At 43.9% G+C, this 24,956-nt stretch overlaps 1 protein-coding gene across 3 annotated transcripts in view; it reads right to left on the bottom strand.

Moving 5' to 3' along the window:
* SMG7 (SMG7 nonsense mediated mRNA decay factor) overlaps positions 1-20,301 on the bottom strand; it is a 103,185-nt gene extending 82,884 nt beyond the window's left edge. For 2 of the 3 annotated variants that reach the window (XM_077823817.1, XM_077823821.1), the window contains exons 1-2: positions 19,948-20,301; positions 13,909-14,039 (exon numbers count right to left, since the gene is read on the bottom strand). In XM_077823817.1, coding sequence (XP_077679943.1) covers positions 13,909-13,982 — 74 coding nt within the window. In that variant the 5' untranslated portion in view covers positions 13,983-14,039; positions 19,948-20,301. The remainder of the gene's footprint in view (positions 1-13,908; positions 14,040-19,947) is intronic. The other variant, XM_077823818.1, reaches the window with a different exon arrangement.
* Positions 20,302-24,956: the final 4,655 nt, after the last annotated feature.

Below are 24,956 nucleotides of genomic sequence, written 5' to 3'. Positions count from 1 at the left end.
CATTACATTAGAGAAGTTACTGAATTAACAATATTTTTACTGCTACCTTTGTCAGTGAATAATGTTGCTGTGTATGACAGAAGAGGTTCAGCAATTAAAACTGAAGTTTCAGCTACGTGTTTTGTAGCACTTATATCCCTATCTAGACCTTAAAAGTCACTGAATTCAGACTGATGTCATTTTAGATCATCAAATCAGCTTCAGATATGAAGTTATTTAGGTCAGACTTGAAGTGGCTAGATTGCTTTTTGGAGGTAAATAATCTAGCGGCAGTTAAGATAACACTATTTTTAAATGGGTTAAGTTTGAGACTATCAAAGGCAAGCATTGGCAAGCATTCTAAAATGTTCAACATAATGGACGATTGAGTATTCTATTTAATACTATGCTCTCAGTATATATAACAAAATACGCAGCCTTATCATTCTGCAGGACCTAAACAGCAGAGAGTAGCTGTCATTAGCATCAAATGGTAACAAACTAGATTTTCCTCCAATCTCGTAGCTAAATTTTATTTCTTATGGATGGCTGTCAGAGGTCTTCTGAAGATTATGAATCTGGTTTATAACTTCTCATAAACATATAAAACAGACTAACTGGCTACATTTCAAGTGTCTTCCAACAAAGTATAGTGTGTCCATTCAAAGCAACTGCTCTAGAAGAAGAGGCTATATTTCCACAAGTCGATAGACTCATTCAAACAAACAGAGGCTGCGTCTAAAATACAGTTTCATTAGCCAGCACTCCAAAAACCCATCCTGGAGTAGGTCAAGTAAGAAATTCTCCCCAGCAAATGCTATCAACTTCTGCAAACTAACCTTTAATTTAAAAAAGAAAATAAAAAAAGTGTATATATACATATATACTTTATATAAGGGCTGTCGATTAACTGCAGTTAACTCACACGATTAATTGAGATTAATTTTTTGAGTTAATCGTGATTAAAAAAATCGCAGTTAAATAGAATACCATTTGAAATTTATTAAATATTTGTGGATGTCTTTCTGCTTTTTCAAATATATTGATTTCAATTACAACACAGAATACAAAGGTTTCAGAGTAGCAACCGTGTTAGTCTGTATTCGCGAAAAGAAAAGGAGTACTTGTGGCACCTTAGAGACTAATAAATTTATTTGAGCATAAGCTTTCGTGAGCTACAGCTGTTAGTTTCTAAGGTGCCACAAGTATTCCTTTTCTTTTTACGGAATACAAAGTGTACAGTGCTCACTTTATATTATTTTTACTACAAATATTTGCACTGTAAAAATGATAAAGATATGTACGAGGTGAATTGAAAAATACTAAGTATTGAAGCGCAATCTCTTTATTGTGAAAGGGCAACTTACAAATGTAGATTTTTTTTTGTTACATAACTGCACTCAAAAACAAAACAATGTAAAACTTTAGAGCCTACAAGTCCACTCAGTCCTACTTCTTGTTCAGAAGAAGACAAACAAGTTTGTTTATATTTACGTGACATAATGCTGCCCGCTTCTTATTTACAATGTCACCTGAAAGTAAGAACAGGCGTTTGCATGGCACTTTTGTAGCCAGCACTGCAAGGTATTTACATACCAGATCTGCTAAACATTCGCATGCTCCTTCATGTTTCCATGCTGATGATTCTCGTTAAAAAAAAAAAAAAAAAAAAAAAAAAAAGGTGTTTCTTAAATTTTTGATTGAACTCCTTGGGGGAAGAATTGTATGTCCCCTGCTCTGTTTTACCTGCATTCTGCCATATATTTCATATTATAGCAGTCTCAGCCCTGGTCTACACTAGGACTTTAGGTCGAATTTAGCAGCATTAAATCGATGTAAACCTGCACCCGTTCCCATGATGAAGTCCTTTATTTCGACTTAAAGGACTCTTAAAATCGATTTCCTTACTCCACCCGACAAGTGGATTAGCGCTTAAATCGGCCTTGCCGGCTCGAATTTGGGGTACTGCGGATACAATTAGACGGTATTGGCCTCTGGGAGCTATCCCAGAGTGCTCCATTGTGACCGCTCTGCACAGCACTCTCAACTCAGATGCACTGGCCAGGTAGACAGGAAAAGAACCACGAACTTTTGAATCTCATTTCCTGTTTGGCCAGCGTGGCAAGCTGCAAGTGACCATGCAGAGCTCATCAGCAGAGGTGACCATGATGGAGTCCCAGAATCGCAAAAGAGCTCCAGCATGGACCGAACGGGAGGTACGGGATCTGATCGCTGTATGGGGAGAGGAATCCGTGCTATCAGAACTCCGTTCCAGTTTTCGAAATGCCAAAACCTGTGTCAAGATCTCCCAGGGCATGAAGGACAGAAGCCATAACAGGGACCCAAAGCAGTGCCGCGTGAAACTGAAGGAGCTGAGGCAAGCCTACCAGAAAACCAGAGAGGCGAACGGCCGCTCCGGGTCAGAGCCCAAAACATGCCGCTTCTATGATGAGCTGCATGCCATTTTAGGGGGTTCAGCCACCACTACCCCAACCGTGTTGTTTGACTCCTTCAATGGAGATGGAGGCAATACGGAAGCAGGTTTTGGGGACGAAGAAGATGATGATGATGAGGTTGTAGATAGCTCACAGCAAGCAAGCGGAGAAACCGGTTTTCGCGACAGCCAGGAACTGTTTCTCACCCTGGACCTGGAGCCAGTACCCCCCGAACCCACCCAAGGCTGCCTCCTGGACCCGGCAGGCGGAGAAGGGACCTCCGGTGAGCGTACCTTTTAAAATACTATACATGGTTTAAAAGCAAGCATGTGAAAAGGATTACTTTGCCCTGGCATTCCCGGATCTCCTGGATGTACTCCCAAAGCCTTTGCAAAAGGTTTCTGGGGAGGGCAGCCTTATTGCGTCCTTCATGGTAGGACACTTTACCACTCCAGGCCAGTAACACGTACTCAGGAATCATTGTACAACAAAGCATTGCAGTGTATGTTTGCTGGCGTTCAAACAACATCCATTCTTTATCTCTCTGTGTTATCCTCAGGAGAGTGAGATATAATTCATGGTCACTTGGTTGAAATAGAGTGCTTTTCTTCAGGGGACACTCAGAGGAGCCCATTCCTGCTGGGCTGTTTGCCTGTGGCTAAACAGAAATGTTGCCCGCTTTTAGCCACAGGGAGGGGGGAAGGTAGCCATGCGGTGGGGGGAGGCAAAATGCGACCTTGTAACGAAAGCACATGTGCTATGTATGTAATGTTATCAGCAAGGTTTACCCTGAAAGAGTGTAGCCACTGTTTTATAAAATGTGTCTTTTTAAATACCGCTCTCCCTTTTTTTTTCTCCACCAGCTGCATGTGTTTCAATGATCACAGGATCTTCTCCTTCCCAGAGGCTAGTGAAGCTTAGAAAGAAAAAAAAAAACGCACTCGAGATGAAATGTTCTCCGAGCTCATGCTGTCCTCCCACACTGACAGAGCACAGATGAATGCGTGGAGGCAAATAATGTCAGAGTGCAGGAAAGCACAAAATGACCGGGAGGAGAGGTGGCGGGCTGAAGAGAGGGCTGAAGCTCAAATGTGGCGGCAGCGTGATGAGAGGATGCAGGATTCAATGCTGAGGCTGCTGGAGGACCAAACCAGTATGCTCCAGTGTATGGTTGAGCTGCAGCAAAGGCAGCTGGAGTACAGACTGCCACTTCAGCCCCTATGTAACCAACTGCCCTCCTCCCCAAGTTCCATAGCCTCCACACCCAGACGCTCAAGAACGCGGTGGGGGGGCCACAGGCCAACCAGCCACTCCGCCACAGAGGATTGCCCAAAACAAAGAAGGCTGGCATTCAATAAATTTTAAAGTTGTAAACTTTTAAAGTGCTGTGTGGCATTTTCCTTCCCTCCTCCACCACCCCTCCTGGGCTACCTTGGTAGTCATCGCCCTATTTGTGTGATGAATGAATAAAGAATGCATGAATGTGAAGCAACAATTACTTTATTGCCTCTGCAAGTGGTGACTGAAGGGAGGAGGGGAGGGTGGTTAGCTTACAGGGAAGTAGAGTGAACCAAGGGGCGGGGGGTTTCATCAAGGAGAAACAAACAGAACTTTCACACCGTAGCCTGGCCAGTCATGAAACTGGTTTTCAAAGCTTCTCTGATGCGTACCGCGCCCTCCTGTGCTCTAACCGCCCTGGTGTCTGGCTGCGCGTAACCAGCTGCCAGGCGATTTGCCTCAACCTACCACCCTGCCATAAACGTCTCCCCCTTACTCTCACAGATATTGTGGAGCACACAGCAAGCAGTAATAACAGTGGGAATATTGGTTTCGCTGAGGTCTAAGCGAGTCAGTAAACTGCGCCAGCGCGCCTTTAAACGTCCAAATGCACATTCTACCACCATTCTGTACTTGCTCAGCCTGTAGTTGAACAGCTCCTGACTCCTGTCCAGGCTGCCTGTGTACGGCTTCATGAGCCATGGCATGGGTCCCCAAGGCTGGGTCCCCAAGGATACATATAGGCATTTCAACATCCCCAACAGTTATTTTCTGGTCTGGGAATAAAGTCCCTTCCTGCAGCTTTTGAAACAGACCAGAGTTCCTGAAGATGCGAGCGTCATGTACCTTTCCCGGCCATCCCACGTTGATGTTGGTGAAACGTCCCTTGTGATCCACCAGAGCTTGCAGCACTATTGAAAAGTACCCCTTGCAGTTTATGTACTTGGCGGCTTGGTGCTCCGGTGCCAAGATAGGGATATGGGTTCCGTCTATGGCCCCACCACAGTTAGGGAATCCCATTGCAGCAAAGCCATCCCCTATGACCTGCACATTTCCCAGGGTCACTACCCTTGATATCAGCAGATCTTTGATTGCGTGGGCTACTTGCGTCACAGCAGCCCCAACAGTAGATTTGCCCACTCCAAATTGATTCCCAACTGACCGGTAGCTGTCTGGCGTTGCAAGCTTCCACAGGGCTATCGCCACTCGCTTCTCAACTGTGAGGGCTGCTCTCATCTTGGTATTACTGTGCCTCAGGGCAGGGGAGAGCAAGTCACAAAGTTCCATGAAAGTGCCCTTACGCATGCGAAAGTTTCGCAGCCACTGGGAATCGTCCCAGACCTGCAACACTATGGCTCCCACCAGTCTGTGCTTGTTTCCCGAGCCCAGAATCGGCGTTCCACAGCATGAACCTGCCCCATTAGCACCATGATGCATGCATTGGCAGGGCCCATGCTTTCAGAGAAGTCTGTGTCCATGTCCTGATCACTCACGTGACCGCGCTGACGTCGCCTCCTTGCCCGGTATCGCTTTGCCAGGGTCTGGTGCTGCATATACTGCTGGATAATGCGTGTGGTGTTTAATGTGCTCCTAATTGCCAAAGTGAGCTGAGCAGCCTCCATGTTTGCCTTGGTATGGCGTCCGCACAGAAAAAAGGCGCGGAACGATTGTCTGCCGTTGCTCTGACGGAGGGAGGGGCGACTGACGACACGGCTTACAGGGTTGGCTTCAGGGAGCTAAAATCAACAAAGGGGGTGGCTTTACATCAAGGAGTATTTCAGGCAGGACTTCACGGAGGGTTCCAATAAGAAATGGTGCACCTAAGTTCTTATTGGAACAAGGAGGTTAGCCTGGCCTCTGATTGATACATGGCTAGATTTACCTCGCTGCACCTTCTCTGTGAGTGACTGCAGTGTGACCTAGAGGAATGAGTCCCCTAGACGGGGGCGGGGGGGAAGCAAATGAATACAAAACAAATCTGGTCTATTTCTTGTTTTGATCCACTCCATCTATCTTTTACATCTTTGGCTGGCAGCAGACGGTGCAGAAGGACTGCATGCCATCCACATCTCATGGCTGCTCGGCAGAAGATGGTACAGTACGACTGCTAGCCATCCTCATCGCCTGCCGGCCCAGCAGAAGATGGTACAGTACGACTGCTAGCAATCTGTATCGCCTGCCTACTCACCATAAGACGGTTCAATAGGACTGACTGCAGGACTAAAGAGAATGACCTGGTCATTCCAAATTTAGTCCCTGCGCCCATGTCTGCCCAGGCGCTCCCAGCCGACGTGGCCAGGAGCACCTCGGACACGACGAGAATGGCTACCAGTCGTACTGTACCGTCTGCTGCCAGAAGGCAATGGGTTGCTGCTACTGTGTAGCAATGCCGTACCACGTCTGCCAGCACCCAGGAGATATACGGTGACAGTTACCTGAGCGGGCTCCATGCTTGCCGTGGTATGGCGTCTGCACAGGTAACTCAGGAAAAAAGGCGCGAAACGATTGTCTGCCCTTGCTTTCACGGAGGGAGGGAGGGAAGGGGGGCCTGACGATATGTACCCAGAACCACCTGCGACAATGTTTTAGCCCCATCAGGCATTGGGATCTCAACCCAGAATTCCAATGGGCAGCGGAGACTGCGGGAACTGTGGGATAGCTACCCACAGTGCAACGCTCCGGAAGTCGACTCTAGCCTCGGTACTGTGGAAGCGCTCCGCCGAGTTAATGCACTTAATGCACTTAGAGCATTTTCTGTGGGGGCACACACTCGAATATATAAAACTGATTTCTAAAAATCCGACTTCTATAAATTCGACCTTATTCCGTAGTGTAGACATACCCTCAGATGATGACCCAGCACACGGTTGTTCGTTTTAAAAACACTTTCACTGCAGATTTGATAAACCGCAAAGAAGGTATCTATGTGAAATTTCTAAAGATAGTTACAGCACTCAACCCAAGATTTAAGAATCTGAAGTGCCTTCCAAAATCTGAGAGGGAGGAGGTGTGAAGCATGCTTTCAGAAATCTTAAAAGAGCAACACTCGGATGCGGAAACTACAGAACTGAACTACCAAAAAAGAAAATCAATCTTCTTCTGGTGGCATCTGATTCAGATGATGAAAAATAAATATAATTGGTCCACACTGCTTTGGATTGTTATCTAGCAGAACCCATCATCGGCATGGACGCATGTCCTCTGGAAGGGTGGTTGAAGCAAGAAGGGACATATGAATCTTTAACACATCTGGCATGTAAATATCTTGCGATGCCAGCTACAACAATGCCATGCAAACATCTGTTGTCACTTTCTGGTGACATTGTAAACAAGAAGCGGGCAGCATTATTTCCTGCTAATGTAAACAAACTTATTTGTCTGAGTGATTGGCTTAACAATAATTAGGACTGAGTGAACTTTTAGGTTCTAAAGTTTTACATTGTTTTGCTTTTTGAGTGCAGTTATTTTTTTTGTACATAACTCTACATTTGTAAGTTCAACTGTCATGATAAAGAGACTGCACTATATTTGTATTAGGTGAATTGAAATTATTTTGTTTTTTACTGTGCAAATATTTGTAATCAAAAATCATATAAAGTGAGCACTGCACACTTTGTATTGTGTGGTAATTGAAATCACTATTTGAAAATGTAGAAAACATCCACAAATATTTAAATAAATAGTATTCTATTATTCTTAAAATAATTAATCACAATTAAATTGCTTGACAGCCCTATATATTTATTTCTAGCCTCTATGGTTGCAAAGACCACATCAGTTTGCTCTTGCAGGGTTAAACTGATGCAGTGCTGTCCTCCTAAATCTGCAGAAAGTGAGCTCTGCTGTCTATTCTGTTGCTCACAGATTCCACAAGCTGCTGCACAGTGAAAGTGGAGATGTCTTGCCAGTTTTCAGATGTGTGGACATTAGTGAAGCAAGAATCTGGTCACTTGTGCTGCAGTTTTGGAAAGCCATGAGCAACAGTACAGGCAGGCACTGCAACTATCCATTGTGAAGGGGGACTCAACACTGAAGGTGCAGGGAACCGAAGAATAGCAGAAACAACTTCTTTCCAACAAAAACCTGAGGGGGTGAGGAGGTTAAAGTAACCCAGAAGACTGGGTGAGGTGAATAATAGTGGAGGATACCCCAGCTTGCCTACATGAGGATCTTTAACAAAACAGCAATTGTGAGGCAACTTACTCTACAACAGCTATTCTGAAATCTCTCTCCATGTGGACACTATTCTAGAACAGAAGTGATTTTATTCCAGAATAAATACAGGAAACTTAACAGCCACTTCATGAACACCAACAAAAAACATTCTGAGAGGAGCTGGTCAAAACAGGGGTGTAATTTAACAAAATTTCAGAATTTCTACAAAATGTATAAATTTTGAATATTTTTGAGAAGCTCCAACTCTCATTGAGCAGCACGCAAATAAATTTAAGACATTCCCAACAACCACAAAGTCTAAACCAAAATCACTTGTAACAGTTCATAAAGACTAACAGTTATTTATGTAATAGTTGTCTAAGGTCTGTGCTTTTATATAAGCACACATTTTAACAATTTAAGAGTACATGAATACCAAACAGAAAAGTTTTTCTTCTGTCAAAATTCCATGCACCCATGATGAGACAGCTAGATGTACTTAAAAAACCCTCAGTCCTAACACTTATTCAAGGCCATAAAATGCTGATTTAATGTAGAGGACATGGTAAGCATGTATAACTGGGATTTATTCAGTTTGCCAATAAATTTATTCACTATACCAATTGTGATAGTACGTTACTACACGCTGTGGAAATCATATTTCTAATTCTCCATTTTAAGAATATAGTCCACATTTAAATATTTAAGAAGCTGAATAATAGTGGAGAAACAGAGTTAAGACTGAGTGCTGGTCAGAGAGAATTCCTGCTCTTTAAAATATTCCCGACCATTTCACAAATGTAAATAGATTTAATCTAATGATTAATTTCATCTGCTACGGAAATGCGGGTACTTTTTGGGAGAGAAACACTTAATGGTAAGTGAGCAGGACCTTGGCTTTATTAGTACCAGTTGACATTCCATGAAAGACATATGACCTACAGTTGGTTTCAGTAAAGATACCCAAAGAACGTAAGTATGGAACTAAAGAAGCAACCAAGTAAATGTTCCCAATACAGTGCTATAACATGAGCCTTCAAAAACAGACTAAGTTCTAAAGAAGGAGAGAGAAGAAAATCAAGAATCACATATTTGGAACTTGCCACAAATCAATGCTTGAATTTCAGCCAGATGCTGAAGTTTATTTCTAATGACTAAATAGCATCTGGGAGATAAGAGTGTAGACTGTATTTTCTGAACCACCCTCCAGCAGTCTTCCACTGAAACCAAACTGTTGAGCTTGCACCTCCTGAATTCTTTCAGTCAGGTATAGATTACGGATTTAAATCTAACTGTGATTCATGACAGTCTTGTGTAAAGACTGACTATCCTGGTAAACTACAATGGCCACCAGATCATTTTAACTTTAAGCAACAGCAAACAATAAGTAAAAGGAATTAGAAACTGAAGGTTCACTCTGGGGGGAAAAAAATGTATCACTACTGCATTGCTACAGGACAACAGTATTTCCATCAAAAACCAATATACTCTGAAATGTTGGTGGTTAAAAGCTTTAGTGCACGTATATGTGCACTATCATCTGCTGGGTATTTAACAGGGGTTAGTGAGATTTTAGCCAGCCACTGCTTTTCCTTATTACTTAGCACATCTATATATACCGGTCTAACATATTCTGTTCTTACATTAAAACAAAAAATTGACCTAATTTTGAAAATCACTAGGCCATTGTGTGAAAACAAAACATGGAACCATATGAATCATGACTGCTATAATCTGATGAATCAGGTATCCATATGTTCAACTGAATTTTCAATTATATATAAATTTGATTTTCTATAATTTTGCCTTTGAAGACAAAAACATCAACTCCCTTCCAGTTTGTCATCCCAACAGATAAATTTCCACACAGGCCTCAAAATGTCTCATTGCTACAAGCTCCATTATAGTACTTTCTAGCCTTTGCAGGTCTCTAATAAAAGAGTCCTCTCCATAAAAGAAAGACTTCAGTTAACACTAGTGATTAAGTCCATTATGACATTGCAAAAGTGTACACAAACTTGCCTATTTTAATCTCAAAGAACACCCCTAATTCTGGATATTTCAATCTAACTCAGTATCTTCCAAACAGGCAATCCCCACATTTGGTCTGTGTCTTTAGTGCCCTGACTAGCAATCCTGCATGCATGGTGGATGCTGCCAGAATAGATAGTTACCTCAAAAGGCATCAGCAAGTGCTTGAAGTCACCACCTTTTAGGACTTAAACAGTAAGATCTGAAAACTTCTTTCACAATAGATTCAAATTTTTGAGACGGAAGAGTTGTGCCAAAACTTCGACTGAATACACTGCTGCACCAGCTAAATTCAGATGAACCATCTCTTGGAATTCCTGTTGCCTGAAACGTCAATTTCTTAAGCTTTTTATTCCTATGACGCCATAAACTGTCGCTGATATTAAATCTACTACACCAGAGTTAAATAAATTTTGAGTAAATCCGTTGTATACCAACCTTTGCTCAAGTACACACTTGTCATCAGCAAGCACAGTAATAAATTTAGTTTTCTGTATGTGTTTGAGACACTTTCAACTTTGCAGTTGCCTGTATAATGTCTTTCACAAGTGGATGCAAATATGGTTTCATCCAAGATTAAGGCCACTTTTGGCATACAAATTGTAGACTACAACAAAATCTCTGAAACTGAAATGTTTAGGGTATGTGTAATCAAAGTGGCAAACTACTGCATGGCCTTATGTTGTGTGGCTATGCTTTAGCTACTCAATCCTTGGCACACTCTTCCATGCTATACATTTTATACATACTTGGGGAAAAATAAAGAACAGGCAACTCAGCTATAGCTACAGATCGATCCCCCCCCCCCCCCCACGCACACCAGGTCAGTATGTAGTTTTTATATATGTTTAGAACAGTAAGACAAGGACTGACTTGTAAATCAAAATATCTGCTAATTGTGGACTCAGTACAAAGCTTATTATGGATAAGTTGGCTAGTTGGACCTAACACTTGCCTTTCTGGCAAAAAATAACCCCATTTGGACTGATTGTGGCCTACAGATTGTAAACTTATTCTCCATATAAAAATCAAAATGGCCTTGGCAGTGGCAGAAGCAGCAGCTACTGCTAAATTTTTGGGGTTCTAGGAGTTGCTGCATAGCTTACCCTGGCTTGGCTGGGAAATTAAACTTATTTGGAGACCTTTGCATTACCTACCTCTGAGATACTTGACTGCTGGGGGATGGACATGGACACAAACAGTAGTGACTTTCCAGAAATTGCTCTTGAATAGCTTTAATGACAAGTTTCAGAGTAGCAGCTGTGTTAGTCTGTATCAGTCTCTAAGGTGCCACAAGTACTCCTTTTCCTTTTTAATGAAAAGATTATTCCTCCAAACTGGACATCAGAACTAAAGCCCAAACTGAGAGTGAAGCGCAGCGTAAGAGAGCTCCAAATAGCAACCTTCTCAGTGACAGATACAGTGCCAAGGTATGCTGTGGAAACTTATTCCAGTAACTTCCAGATCACTAGAAATTTAATATAATCATGTAACCACATATACATTTTTTGAACCATTTGAACAGCCATTAAACTGAGATGGACCGACCCCTGGTCTTATCTACATAAGCCACAAGAATTCTGGAGAACTTGCGGGATAGATTTGTTCCTATATAGATAACTTGAGTCTTAAATGCCGAGCCGGACATCCTTGGGCTTGGAGGGAGAGGAAATGTGAAGACTAATGGCCTGATTGAGATGGAAGTTTAGACAGTAATTTGGGGTGAAGATGCATGACCTACTTTTAATAAACACAGTACAAGGAGGATCCAGCCATCGGACTCTTATCTCACTAATGCTCCAGGCTGATGTTACAGATATAAGGAATTCTGTTTTCAGAGATAGGACACAGTCAATAGTCTAACTAAGGTTCAAAGAAAGGAACTCAGGAACTTTGTGAAAACAACATTTTGTTCACAAGAGTTGGTTCACACATCAGAGGGAATACCCGGGAAAAAATGGAGAGCCACCCTGGTCTACTTTTTGAGCTGTCCAGAAGGAGAGTCTTCCAGTTCATTGAGTAGAAATGTCTTGTTAATGGTTTCCTACTTTTGGACCTCAGCAGAGCACTTGATCTACTGCTCCCAGCAATCAACCAAGCTGTCAACTTGAGATCCCATTGGACAATCTCATCCCAAACCAAAACAATATATCTAGTAGACTGAGAACCTGGACTTGTGGATTTAACTATAGTTTCAGAAGGCCAGAATATCAAAATTGCCATGCCCAAGTCAATTGCCGTGCCCAAGTCAGCATCTTGGTTACATCCTTATCCGATTTCTGATGATCTTCTGGCTCAAGGTTGAAGGAAACTCTTGCCTCTAGTCCAGAGGGGAATATCTGTTGATGATGCTGGATCCTGCCTGCTCCTGAAGTATATGAGGAGATATTTGGCAGTCACTGCCGGCAAAGACATCTAGCTGGATCTTACCCATTTGCAGAAAATGTAGAACTAGTCATATTACTGACTGTCAACTCTCAAGGGGTCTGCCAAAACATTGTCTAAACTTTTTCCTGCAAATGGAGAGCCACTGGAGCACACTGACAGTGAATGCTGCATTCCAACACGATAACTTTCTGACACAGCTGGCTAAATCAAGCCCCTATCCTCGGCAGTTATTCTAATTTAACTGTGTGAGGTTCTCCATCAGGATTTGGACTTGATAATTACCAGTCCTCACCTATCACATAGCCTGAGCATAAGCCTTATGCTCCAAAAAGGTTGAGGCACTTGGTGTTTATTCTTAGATGCGAATCTAGAAGCTCCAGCCTGGCAAGGTCTCTCATTGGCCACTGCTATTGAGAGCACATCTAGGATTAGGCAAGAGTAAAAATATTCAAAGCCCTCCTCAGGGACTTGATACTGTCTAATTACAAAAAGAACTAAACCTAGAGTCAGCAAAAGGGCCCTTGCAGGCTGTAAGCACCATTGTTCATAGGGGTAGCAACACTGCTTTCCCGCAGAATATCAGAACCAACAGGCTTTCTTCTGGACCAAAATAAATCCTACGTCTAAGGACTCCGTACTATGTCCCCAATAGCTCCCAGAAGGCCTTCATGCCATCAGCAAGCTAGGCAATCTATATGCTCAGCAGGAAAGACTAGGAGAAATGAGGCACTCCTAACTCATCTGTGACACAAAACTCATTCCCTTCTATTACTGACCTCCTCAGACGGAGATATTAGCTGTGGGGACACCATGCTGATTGCAGGACCAGGAACAGGTGGAGAGATGCTGGCTTAAAGAAATAACTCTTGTAGTCTGATCCAGTAGATATAGGAAACTAAGTCTGACAATACATGGATTGCAACCAGAGTAACTACTCTGCGCAACAGCAAATGTGAGATATTAGTGATATGGCACTGAATGAAGACAGGGAGCAGTCAAGAGGAGATTAACACAGCAGATGCAGGGAAGTAATGGAGCTATTGGTGAGTCCATGAAGACAGAGAAACAATGTGAATTATAAAAAAATTAGTAGTCAAAACTTTTAATGAAGAGACTAGTTTGATCATGAGATTAAACCAATCACATGAACTCTCAGTACTGTTGACTTGTCAGTACCAGAATTACTCAATGGTATGCAAGACCTGTAATTCAATCATCTTTCTTTCTATGGTTATGTTCTACCAGAGTAAAGCTACATTTAGCTAAAATGTAGAATTCGCACCTTTGTGAAATACATGTGTTAGTTCTAGCCTCAAATAGCTAAGAGTTTAATTAAACTAATGCACGTCCAGTCAGTTATGAAAAATATATTTCCTCAAGGAAAACTTGAGGAATGAGCTAACAGTTCAATTCTTTTCTTTTGTAAAAGAAAAATAAGCTGTTTACAGGAAGTAAAAGTTAGTTCTATTTTATATTAAGATTTCTATTAATGTACTGTTCCACTATGTATGATTTAAAGTGACCTGACATTTCAGCTTTATTCTCTCTCCAATACCACAACAAGTTTGCTCCATTTATTAATATTTGTGGGCTTAGTTTTATGTATTTTTTTAAATATTAAACAACAGCCTTGCAAACTCACCTGGAGTCCTGAAAGATAAGCCAGGCTCTTTCCTTCTCGCATATCACCAGCAAGTAATAAAGTTTACCCTCCATGACACCTCAAGAACCACACTGAAGGCTGAGGTCGGGTGGGTAGGTTCACAGGCCTAGCTGTTGGGGAAAAAAAAAATATTACCCTGTTCTCATAAAGACACATGTACTCAGCTTTACATGGGGCAAGTAATCACAATGAAGTCAACGGGACTACTCACAGCACATAAAGTTAAGCACATGCTTAAGTCTTTAGGGATCAAGGCCTATAGAATCATAGGACTGGACCTTGAAAGGTCATCTAGTCCAGTCCCCTGCACTCACGGCAGGACTAAGTATTATCTAGACCATCCCTGACAGGTGTTTGTCTAACCTGCTCTTAAAATCTCCAATGATGGAGATTCCACAACCTCCTTAGGCAATTTATTCCAGTGCTTAACTACCCTGATAGTTAGGAAGTTATTCCTAAAGTTCGACCTAAACCGCCTTTGCTGCAAGTTAAGCCCACTGCTTCTTGTCCTATCCTCAGAGGTTAACAAGAAGAATTGTGAAAAAATATGTAATATACTTGAAAAATGTTATGTCCTCTCGATCTTCTCTTCTCCAGACTAAACAAACCCAATTTTTTGAATCTTCCCTCATAGGTCAATTTTCTAGACCTTTAATCATTTTTGTTGCTCTCCTCTGGACTTCCTCTAATTTTCCACACCTCTCCTGAAATGTGGAGCCCAGAACTGGACACAATACTCCAGTTGAGGCCTAATCAGCATGGAATAGAGCGGAAGAATTACTTCTCATGTCTTGCTTACAACACTCCTGCTAATACATCCCAGAACAATGTTTGCTTTTCTTGCAACAGTGTTACACCGTTGATTCAGATTTAGCTTGTGGTCCACTATGACCCCCAGATCCCTTTCTGCAGTACTCCTTCCTAGGCAGTCATTTCTCATTTTGTATGTGCGCAATTGACAGTTCCTTCCTACGTGGAGTACTTTGCATTTGTCCTTATTGAATTTTATCCTGTTTTCCGCAGATCATTTCTCCAGTTTGTTCAGGTCATTTTGAATTACAATCCTAACCTCCAAAGCACTTGCAACCCCTCCCACCTTTGTATCATCCACAAACTTTGTAAGTGTACTCTCTATGCCATTATCTAAATCACAGATGAAGATATGGAACAGAACTGGACCCAGAATTGATCCCTGCGGGAACCTGCTCAATATTCCCTTCCAGCTTGACTGTGAACCACTGATAACTACTCTCTGGGAACGTTTTTCCAACCAGTTATGCACCCGCCTTATACTAGCTCCATCTAGGTCAGAGGTGGGCAAACTACAGCCTGCGGGCCACATCCGGCCCACAAGACCGTCCTGCTGGGCCCTTGAGCTCCTGGCCCCTCCCCTGTGGTCCCCCCTCCCCTGCAGCCTCAGCTCACCGTGCGGCGGGGCTGCGAGCTCCTGCCGGGCAGCGCAGTGGTGTGGCTGGCTCTGGCCAGGTGGTGCGGCTGTCAGTCCTGCTGCTCTGAGCGGCATGGTAGGGGAGCGGAAGGTTGGATATGGGTCAGAGGGTCCCGGGGGGCAGTCAGGGGACAGGGAGCAATTGGATGGGGCGGAGGTTCATGGACGGTCAGGGGACGGGGAACAGGGGGAGTTGGATAGGCAGTGGGAGTCCCGGGGGGCCTGTTAGGGGACGGGGGTGTGGATAGGAGTCAGGGGGTCCTGGGAGAGGGTGGTCAGGGCACAAGGAGCAGGGGAAGTTGGATGGTTCGGGGGTTCTGACGGGTGGAATCAAGGGGTGGGAAGTGGAAGAAGGCAGATGGGGGTAGGGGCCAGGCTGTTTGGGGAGGCACAGCCTTCCTTACCCGGACCTCCATACAGTTTCGGAACCCCGATGTGGCCCTCAGGCCAAAAAGTTTGCCCACCCCGACCTAGGTTGTATTTCCCTGGTTTGTTTATGAGAAGGTCATGAGAAACAGTATCAAAAGCCTTACTTAAAGTCAAGATACCATGTCTATCGCTCCCCTACCCCCATCCACAAGGCTTGTTACCCTGTCAGTTTGTAAACTGGACAGGCTTGATATTGGATCAGTGAGACAGACCTGGAGCCCCACTAAATTTTGGTGGGGTTGGGACTTTTTTTTTTTTTTTTTAAAAGGAGTAACATCAGAGGAGAACAACAACATTAACATTTTCACATTACAGAGAAGAATGTCTCCATTAAGTAGATAAATTTAAGCTCCTGAAACGGTGGTCCAAACTTGAACTACCTGTCCTTCCTCTTCCCCTACCCCCAACCCAAACTTCACAGTAACATCATCTTTTTAAAAGGAATACACCAGAGAGTTTTCAGGTAGGAAGAAGAGACAGTATACTCTTGAAAGCGTTCTCTGTGGCTTCTAATTGGGAATTCCATTGCTAGCGGTGTTTTCCTTTCAGGTGTCTCTCCCAGCTCTAGCAAGAGCTAGCAGAACACACAAGAGATATTCAGACATAAACAAGTCTGCTCCTGTAAGATTAATAACTAGTTTTGTGGTAAGAGTACCTGAGAATTCCCAAGTAAACAGAGAATGAGAGCGAGCCTAATCAAAATTGCTTTGATTCATAAAACATACCTTAGACACCATTTTCACCTGAGCAGGGAGATCATGCAAACTGGGAGTCTTGGAAAACCATTAATATGATCTTTGAGAGAGGTCTCATAGGCCTGAATGTAATTAAGGTTTCAATCTATTACTTTCCTGTCCCTCTCACCAGACTTTATGCAAATCCTTGAGTACCTATTTTAATGTTCCTAACTTATTCCTCCCAGACGACAAACTAAAATGGGACAGAAACAGCATATACAGCACAACTGAATCCAGTGATAACAGAAATTGAAACCCACGAGAATCAGCTACATAAAGGTAATTATCTGGTAATGCAGCTTAACTGGTGACCTGCAAAGGATATTTTTAAAATTGGGGTTTCTCCCTTTTTCCATCTTTATGGCACAGGAAGGTGACTGAATGGGATCCCCCCGGCTTGGTTTTGAGGTTTGGTTGGTTGGTTTTTTTTACACCTTTGGAAATATCAAGCTTGTCAAGTTTGACCTTTCCTGGTTCTGCTAGAAACTTCCATAGGTGTCTCAGATATTTATCAGCTCTTACATTTTGATTGAAATGACACTGATTCTTTAACAAAAAAGTTCTTCATCCTTACTGCTCTACACTCACTGAAGTTAGATGTTTTGTGAAGTTAGATGTGTTAAGGGTGGGGGGAAGGGACAGGGAAAGAGGTTTAAACCGTTCTGGCTAAAAATCTGTTCCCTTATTAGTTCCACTTTCAGTCTTCCTTGATTCCTGCAAAGTCATTTCACTATTTCTCCAATCATTAATCTTCCAAGAAAGACAACGCATGAATTCCTAACCCAAAAACCAGGCAAAAAAATTTTCACAAAAGCCCTCCAAGGCCTTATTTATACAACAAAGAAGCACTCTTCCCGCCCCGCTCCCACCTTTACAAATCACCATCCTGTTCAGCTATCCTTAAGCACAACATCCTTAAATTCAATTATTCCTTCATCAATGGATTCCAACTGAGAGTTCTTATGCTACAGTAAGAAAAAGGATGGCCTTCTTCCTAAGGCAAAGAACTAGCAGAATGGGCATTAAGACACCCGAGTTCTATTCTCAGCTCTCGTACTGTATGATCTTGAGCAACAGTTATCCCAAACGACATCTCTGTACCCCAATTTCTTCCATATGTAAGTTATTAAAATGTAAATAGCTCCATAGACATATATAATACTTTACTTCCATGGATAGTGCACACTGAGTCCCAAAAAGCTTACAATCTATATAGGTCAAAAAAGACAAGGAAGAGTTCTGGAGACGGAGAATGTTTGAATACTGACAACAAACTATTTAAAGAAGTGGTTTTAAAGGAGGGAGTAAGTTTTTGCCAGTCAAAGACAAGAATACTTTCAGAAGTATTTTATTTATCGTTTGTATTGCGTTAGTACCTAGATGCCTCAGTCCCATTTTAATTGGCACTGTACAAAAATGAAGCAAAATGACAAAGAGAGAAAAAGCAGTAAGACAAAAGATTTGAGAGGAGCAAAAGGAATAGATGTAGGTGATTATGGAAGGTCTTGCAGATGAAGAGGATCTTGAACTTGATGTGGCAAGATGTGGAACGCCAATGGAAAGATTCCAGGAAGTTTGTTTTTTTTTCCAGTGGGGGAAGGGGAAATTGGTCAGAACAGAGAGAAAGGAAGATAACTTTAGTACCACCAATTTTGAAAGACCTGGAGGATAGCAAAAGAGTTCAGCGGCAGGGAGGCCTGTCAGGACTAGATTTCAGTTATAAAAGCAAAAAAATGACTAGAACATTGATAGGGATTTAATCACTGGAATCAATGAGAAAGATTCATTTGAGAGATATTAACAAGGAAAATGCGTCAGCATTGGGTGGAGGAGAAAAGAATTAAATGCAGCACATATTACAGGCCTGGGAGACATGAAGGATAGTGATGTTGTCCATGAACAGAAGGGAGACGGAGGGGAAAAAAAAGTTGTTTTAAAAAGAACAAATCTGAGATAGCATGGAGACAACCCAGAGGAATGAGACGCAGCCAGGAATACAAGACTGGATAGAGAAAAAGGATTTGGGAACTGCCATTATGGGGAAGGTAGCTGAAGTGTTTTAAGATCCCTGGATAGAAGGCCTTTTAGAACTGTAAAGAAATATATTAACGGCATCTCATCACCTCTTTCAAAGGCTCTTGCTTCAGTCCCTGAGTCTTCAAAAAGGGATACATGTCTCCTTTTAGTATATTTACTGGTACTAGGCTCATCATTATCTAGGCTTTTTTGCTGACACTGGTCTTCTAAATTACAAGACAACTGGGCTCTTAAATGCAAAGAATTAAGTTTACTTCATGCTTATGTCCCAGTACTTTCCACTCCAAAATACTGTATCGTGCATTTCCGTACTTTTGGGATTCCACAATACTTTCATTCTGTGAAAAACCCATTGACTATCTCTTCTCCTAACCCCCCGAATTGCTTGGTTCCAAAAACATTTTAACTCTACAAGCCACCATAAAAAGCTCTGCAGACTACTGGTCCAATGATCACAATTTGAGAACCTCTGCTATATTGCCTTTCATAGAAAAGAAATCCCAAGCATTTTACAGACTACAGATACAGATTTTGCTTTACATGTAGAACCCATTTAACACTGCACAGTATAACTAGAGCTTAGCCCTGTATTGATTTGAAACTGCAGAAAAACGTAGGCAGGAAGAATGTAATAGCCCAAATTAGAATTTGGCCAGGACACCACCATTAGCATACCTGGGCTTGCATAAAGTCCTATGTGATATTTAACAACCGCAATGAAGGACTTTGGATTTCTCATCTGAATAACTTAACTCTCTCTCCCCCGACAGCTAATGCCACTTTGCCATGCAATCTTCCCCACTCTACCCATTTCACCCCACTTCATCCAACCACAGCCTCTTGGCCCAACCATCTAGTCCAGATCCCCTCAACACATCCCCTTTTCTCCCCATGACAATTTTCTATCACCTTTCCCAGACAGACGTCTCGCCTCCTCCCTCCTGCACCAGTATATCCTTTACTCCCCCACACCTCCCAGAGTCTTCTACTGAGGTTACCCCTACTTCCTCCATCTATTCCACTCTTCCCTCGCTGTCTGCTCAGCCTCCTTTCGTTTGCATTTACCTCCTCCCAATAAACTCCCCTTCACCCGATATACTCCCCAACTATGCCACTCCCTCCCCCTCAATGTCCTTCTCCCAGATCACTGCTTGCCCACCCCCCTTCCTAGTAGGCATCCCTTACTCACCTCTCACCCCCCAACACCTCTCCCCCCTTCCCTCCGCTCGCCCTGTCAGACGTACACAGCCAGCCCCGGCTCTGCCCCTCCCCTTCAACTCACCTTTCGCCCCCGGGTCCGTCCCCCCGTTACACCCCCGCCCGGGCCGAGCTGCCGGGTCTGACCCTCACCTCACCCCTCCTCCTCACCGGAGATACTGCGCACACAGCAGGCTCATCCTCCGCCGCTCGCTGCCCGTCCCAGCCACCCCTCTCCGGGTCTCACAGCCGGGGCCGCTCCGCCGCCAAGGAGCCGCCGCCGCCTCCGGCCGCCGCCATCTTCCCGTGCTGGGCCCAGGCTCCTCCTGCCCGCCGGGTGTCCCCGCGCTGGGTCTCCGGCCCGGGAGTGGGCGTAGAGAAGGGGCAGTTCTCGCGAGACCCGCTCCGGCACCGCGCAGCTCTCAGCTGCCTGCCTCAGGCGACCAGGCTCGAGGAGGAGCCGCCGCCGCCGCCTCCGCGCGCCGGGGCAGGCAGCAGCAGCCTCCGGGCTTCACAGTCAATGCTGTCCGCCTCCCCCACACTTCCGGGCCCGGGCCCGGACCCGGCCCCGCCTCCCCAGCCACACTTCCTGCCCGCGTTACGGCCAAAGCCTTCCCCGCGCGTTCGCTGCCAACCCGCCAACCCGTTGTCTGGGCTGCTGCTATAGCAACGGGAGGTTGCCGCACTATCACCATAACAACCGCCGAGCGTGCCGCTCTTCCGGGTTGGAGTAGAACCAAAAAACTGGCTCCTCCCCATGCTCCTCCTGACACCGCCCGCCCCCACTTGGCTGCCTGCCCTACATCCCGACCACTCCCCCACTCCTCTCCAATAGCCCCTCCCTCACCTGCCCCCCGCCCCTCCCCCCAACCCCTCTCCCCCCAGCCCCAGTTGTCCGTGTGAATACACTGTGCTCTGCCAGAATCACCAGCTGCGGGGCCGAGCTGGCTGGGCCCTCATGAGTCAGGGCACTGAGGGCAGTCGCTTGGGGGAAATCACACAGATCCCCCCCGTGCTTCGTGCCGATCAGCACCTGGAGTGAGGATGAAACCAGACCCGCTCTCCCCACCCCTAGAAGAGCTCAGCACGGCCCAGCGCATCTGGGAGGGGGCTATGCCTGCACCTGCCTCTGCAGCATCTGGCACTGTCAGCGATGGTGCCAAACTAGAGGCACTGCTGGGCTGTTCCCAGATTCGTGCAGTTGCTAGAGCAACGTGCAAATGTCCTACTGTGCTGCCCAGCGCTCACCGCTGTGCCAGTATCACGGAAAGTCTGAGGGTTCCTTCCCAGAGCGGGGGGAGAGCAAGCTAAAATACAATCAGTCCATTTTCCTTGACGTCAGGAAGCAATTTGGTGTGTCACAGATTTAATCATGTAGGATTCCAGGAAGCTCCTAGAGCCCAAAGCTGTGACAGTTAAAATGAGAGTGATTTCAAACAGTTCGCAGTGAGATGCTCACTGCTTCATTTCAAAGTCTTTCATCACAAGAGGGAGCTAAAAAAATACATTGATGCAATCTAAGCGAGCTCACTCCAAATAATAAGGAAGGTTGCCTGCCACCTGTCAGTAATCTTTTTTTAAAAAAAAACAACAACCCCAAACCACCTAAGGCCATGCTGCAGCCCCTGCTTCCTTCCAAGATACTCCCTGTAAGGGGGAGTAATCATGTCCCTTCTTTCCTAAATGCTCTAGAAATGACCTCTTATTGCCTCCTTGAGGACTAGAGCTATTCCAGTTCCTTAATCCAGCTGTTTGCTTGGTTCTTCCTGCTCTCATTTTTCTACCCACCACCCTATTACTAGAAGGGTGGGCTTGTTCAGCTCACCCCACCCAGCCCACCAGTCAGAGTTTGTTCCCAGCTCTCTCACACATACCCACACTTTGCTGCTGGCTCTCTCTTCCTCTCCTTGCCAGCTGGGAGAGTGAACTGGCTTTTTCCTTCTCTGGGAGAAAGTACAGTGTAGTGCAATTAGGGCCTGATTTTCATGGATCAGCACGCACAATAGGAGCCAGATTTCCAAGAGTTCGGCACCCAACTCAGTGTTGTTCACTCTTTTGGTATTATCACACATATCTCATGATATTTGGTGCTTTTCTTAAAGCCTCAGGTCCTGGAGTTCAGTGATTGTGTGAGAATCTCTGCTTTTTATTTTTAAGAATGTTTCTTTCTGCTCATAGTTACAGAGAAAAGCACGAAAACATGAACCCAAAAGGCTCAAAAAACAGAACACATATAAAGAGACTCAACATTTATTTTTAAAACCCCCTCATGATTTTAAAGACAATATCATGATTGTTTGGGGCCCAATTTATGATTTTTGAGCTCTTAGGGTGTTTGGTATGTTGAGCTCTTTGGAAAATCTGGCTACTTATTTGTGTGCCTGAATAGAAGCAGGACTGTTTTAAAATCTAGCCCTTAGGGCCTGGCCCTGGACAACAGGGGGCTTGGTTTCTAGTCCCATACAAAAAAAAATAGATAAAAATAAAATTTAAAATGGAGTTAAGATTAAAAGAATGTATTAGTAATTTAAGGTAAAAAACTGTGCAAACTTTGGCAAGTCACTTAATCTCCTGTCCCTCAATTTGTCAATCTGTAATTTGGGGATTAAAACACTCCCTGCCAGTGCCAGACAGGTTTGTGTTTCGAAAGAACTTTGAGACCCCTGGCCAGATGATGCCACAGAAATGCAAAAAAAAAATTACAAGTGTTCTGTAACCCACACACCTCCTGAGTGTGGTTTTCTGTCTCCTGTAGTGGCACTGAGACCACTTATTTGAGAATAAAGAGTCTGCTTTACAGGCTTAGCTCAGGACTAGTTGGCTTTTAGCTCATGCAATAGAGGCTCATGCACTGAGGTCCTAGGTTCGTTCCCGCCCACTGACAACCAGGGTCTGTTGGCATTACATTTCCTCCATTGCTACTGTGGACCCATCTTCTTCCTCTATGGGATCCTGAAATGGGCAGCCTCTCCACTGTTTGTCCCTTCATCCTGGCTAGCTTATGCTTTGAGATGGGGTAGAGGGGAAGCTTAACTTTGCCCTTCCCTACTAGCTGGTACACTTATATCAGGCATTGCTTGGCTTAAGTAAAGCACCAATGAGAATATGTGTGGGAGAGGGAAGCTTCTCCAACCAGACTGCCAGATGTGCAAATGAGGGGAGTACTTGGGTCAACAAAGCTTCATCCCACCAAGAACAGAGTGTGCATGATGTGGTAAATGAGTGGCTTTGTGCTAAGAGCTCTGAGGAGATAGTAATTTAAGCCCATTGGAGAATCAGAATATCTATCCCCATATTTATTTCAGCCTTGGCTTGGACGCATCATAGGTTCTCTCCACCTTCCTTTTAGGGGAAACTTTTAACCCCCCGCCCTTCACCTAACTCTCCCACAAACACACAGGTCAGTTCTGCATACATTCCCTATCCAAACCACCAGAGTAATTTAGGGCAGGTGATGGTTGGGGAGCAGAAAGTCTCCCTTTGAATCTTAGACTCCAGAACCGGGGATTCAGTTTATAACATTTTTGCAGGAAGCCTCAGCTCTGCTTACACTGATCCTCTTCAATGACATTGCAGAAAATCATAGCAAAATATTTACAGCCAGTGTGACTGAGTAGCAGGGACTTACCAATAGAAAAAGCTATAATTTAGTCATCTTTTGTAGTTTTGGGTGGCTCAGAAGATTGGTAATAGTCTAGGGTGCTTTTCACTTTTAGGATACCAGTTCAAATCTGGCACTAGTGACTACAAGGTGATACTATTTGATGGTGTAATAGTTGCTAGTGCAGGAGGAAAGAGGGTCTTATTGCTAAAGCACAGGGCTTTTGGGTTCTTCTGACTCATTCATTTACTTTGGGGGACTCCTTTAATCTCTTTGTGCCTCAGTTTCTCCATCTGTAATATAAGGATAGTAAGTAGAGCTGGATGAAAATGAGGGCTCAATGGAATCACAATGTTCTTTGTGAATGTGTCAATTCCATTACAACTTTTGACAGAAACCAGGCAGGGATTCCTGGCTCCTGGGACTGGCTAGCTCCTTGGTTCTCACCTGGTGGGCTGCTCTGTGCCCAAGAATCCCGGGCTTCCTGATTACCCACCTGGTGGCTTATGTGCAGTCAATTAGCCAGGCATTCAGGGAGCCTGTTACCTGAGCAGGCCAGCAGCTTGCTGGGGGGCAGCTGGGGAACCAGGCAGCCTGGAGATCCTGGGAAATGTTTTTAAAAGGTCAAAACAAATTATTTCAATTTTTTCTCAACAAAATGTTGGAATTCCCATTCCATGAGATATTTCAACATTTTGATTTTTTGTTCTGAGTCTAAAGATTTTTTTTAACATTTGGAATTTCCCACTAAATGGGAATCACAGGTGCTGACCAACCCAAATAACAACACTTATCTACCTCATGGGGCAAAGGCTGGCTCAAGCAAAGCTGGTGTCCTCAAGCTACCAGGGGACCAAAATTCAGTTTCCACCTTTGTGTCCCATAATGAATGTTATTATCCCATAGCATTCTCTGTTATGCTAGCAAAGAAAAGCAGGAGGCACTAGAGAATGTATTCATATCTGGTCTGTGTGTTTGTGGAGATAGGAGAAAAGTGTTAAGCAGAATGAGAAGAGATGGATAAATAGATTTAAAATATGCCAGAAAGCATATAATAATTATAATAATACATAATTCCATAGTATAATGTAAAGCTACAAAAATGTTGAGGAAATATACATGACAATTTTCCTCTGGATGCATGGATAGTCCTCTTGTGTAATCTTGCTGAAGATGATTTTTCTTCTTATCCCAAACAGAAATTCTTATATATTCTGTATCTCTTCTGTACTATTATTCATCATATGACAATGAAAATCTAAAGAAGCCCCCAAAGGCACATAGATAGATTTCAGAAGCTTCACATTGTGCCACCGGTGCAGATCAGTTATGTGCTCTGGGGGAAAAACAAAGTATTTCCAAAATATTTGGAATTCTTGCACAGATACTATGGCATAAAATAAGCTATTCCTTTCATAGGACTTCCTTATAACATGGTAACTCTGCTAGATGTAGCAAGAATCTTTGTGATACTCCTTATATAATCATTACAATGTTTATTTGGTTTTTCTTTGTTTTACAGCCTAACAGAATGAGAGGAGAGAAACCTGGGATGTGCCCGAGCAAAGGCTACAACAAT

The sequence above is a fragment of the Eretmochelys imbricata genome, chromosome 8 (assembly GCF_965152235.1).
Source record: "Eretmochelys imbricata isolate rEreImb1 chromosome 8, rEreImb1.hap1, whole genome shotgun sequence".
In the NCBI taxonomy this organism is placed as follows: Eukaryota; Metazoa; Chordata; order Testudines; family Cheloniidae; genus Eretmochelys; species Eretmochelys imbricata.
This window is presented reverse-complemented; position numbering and strand designations above follow the sequence as displayed.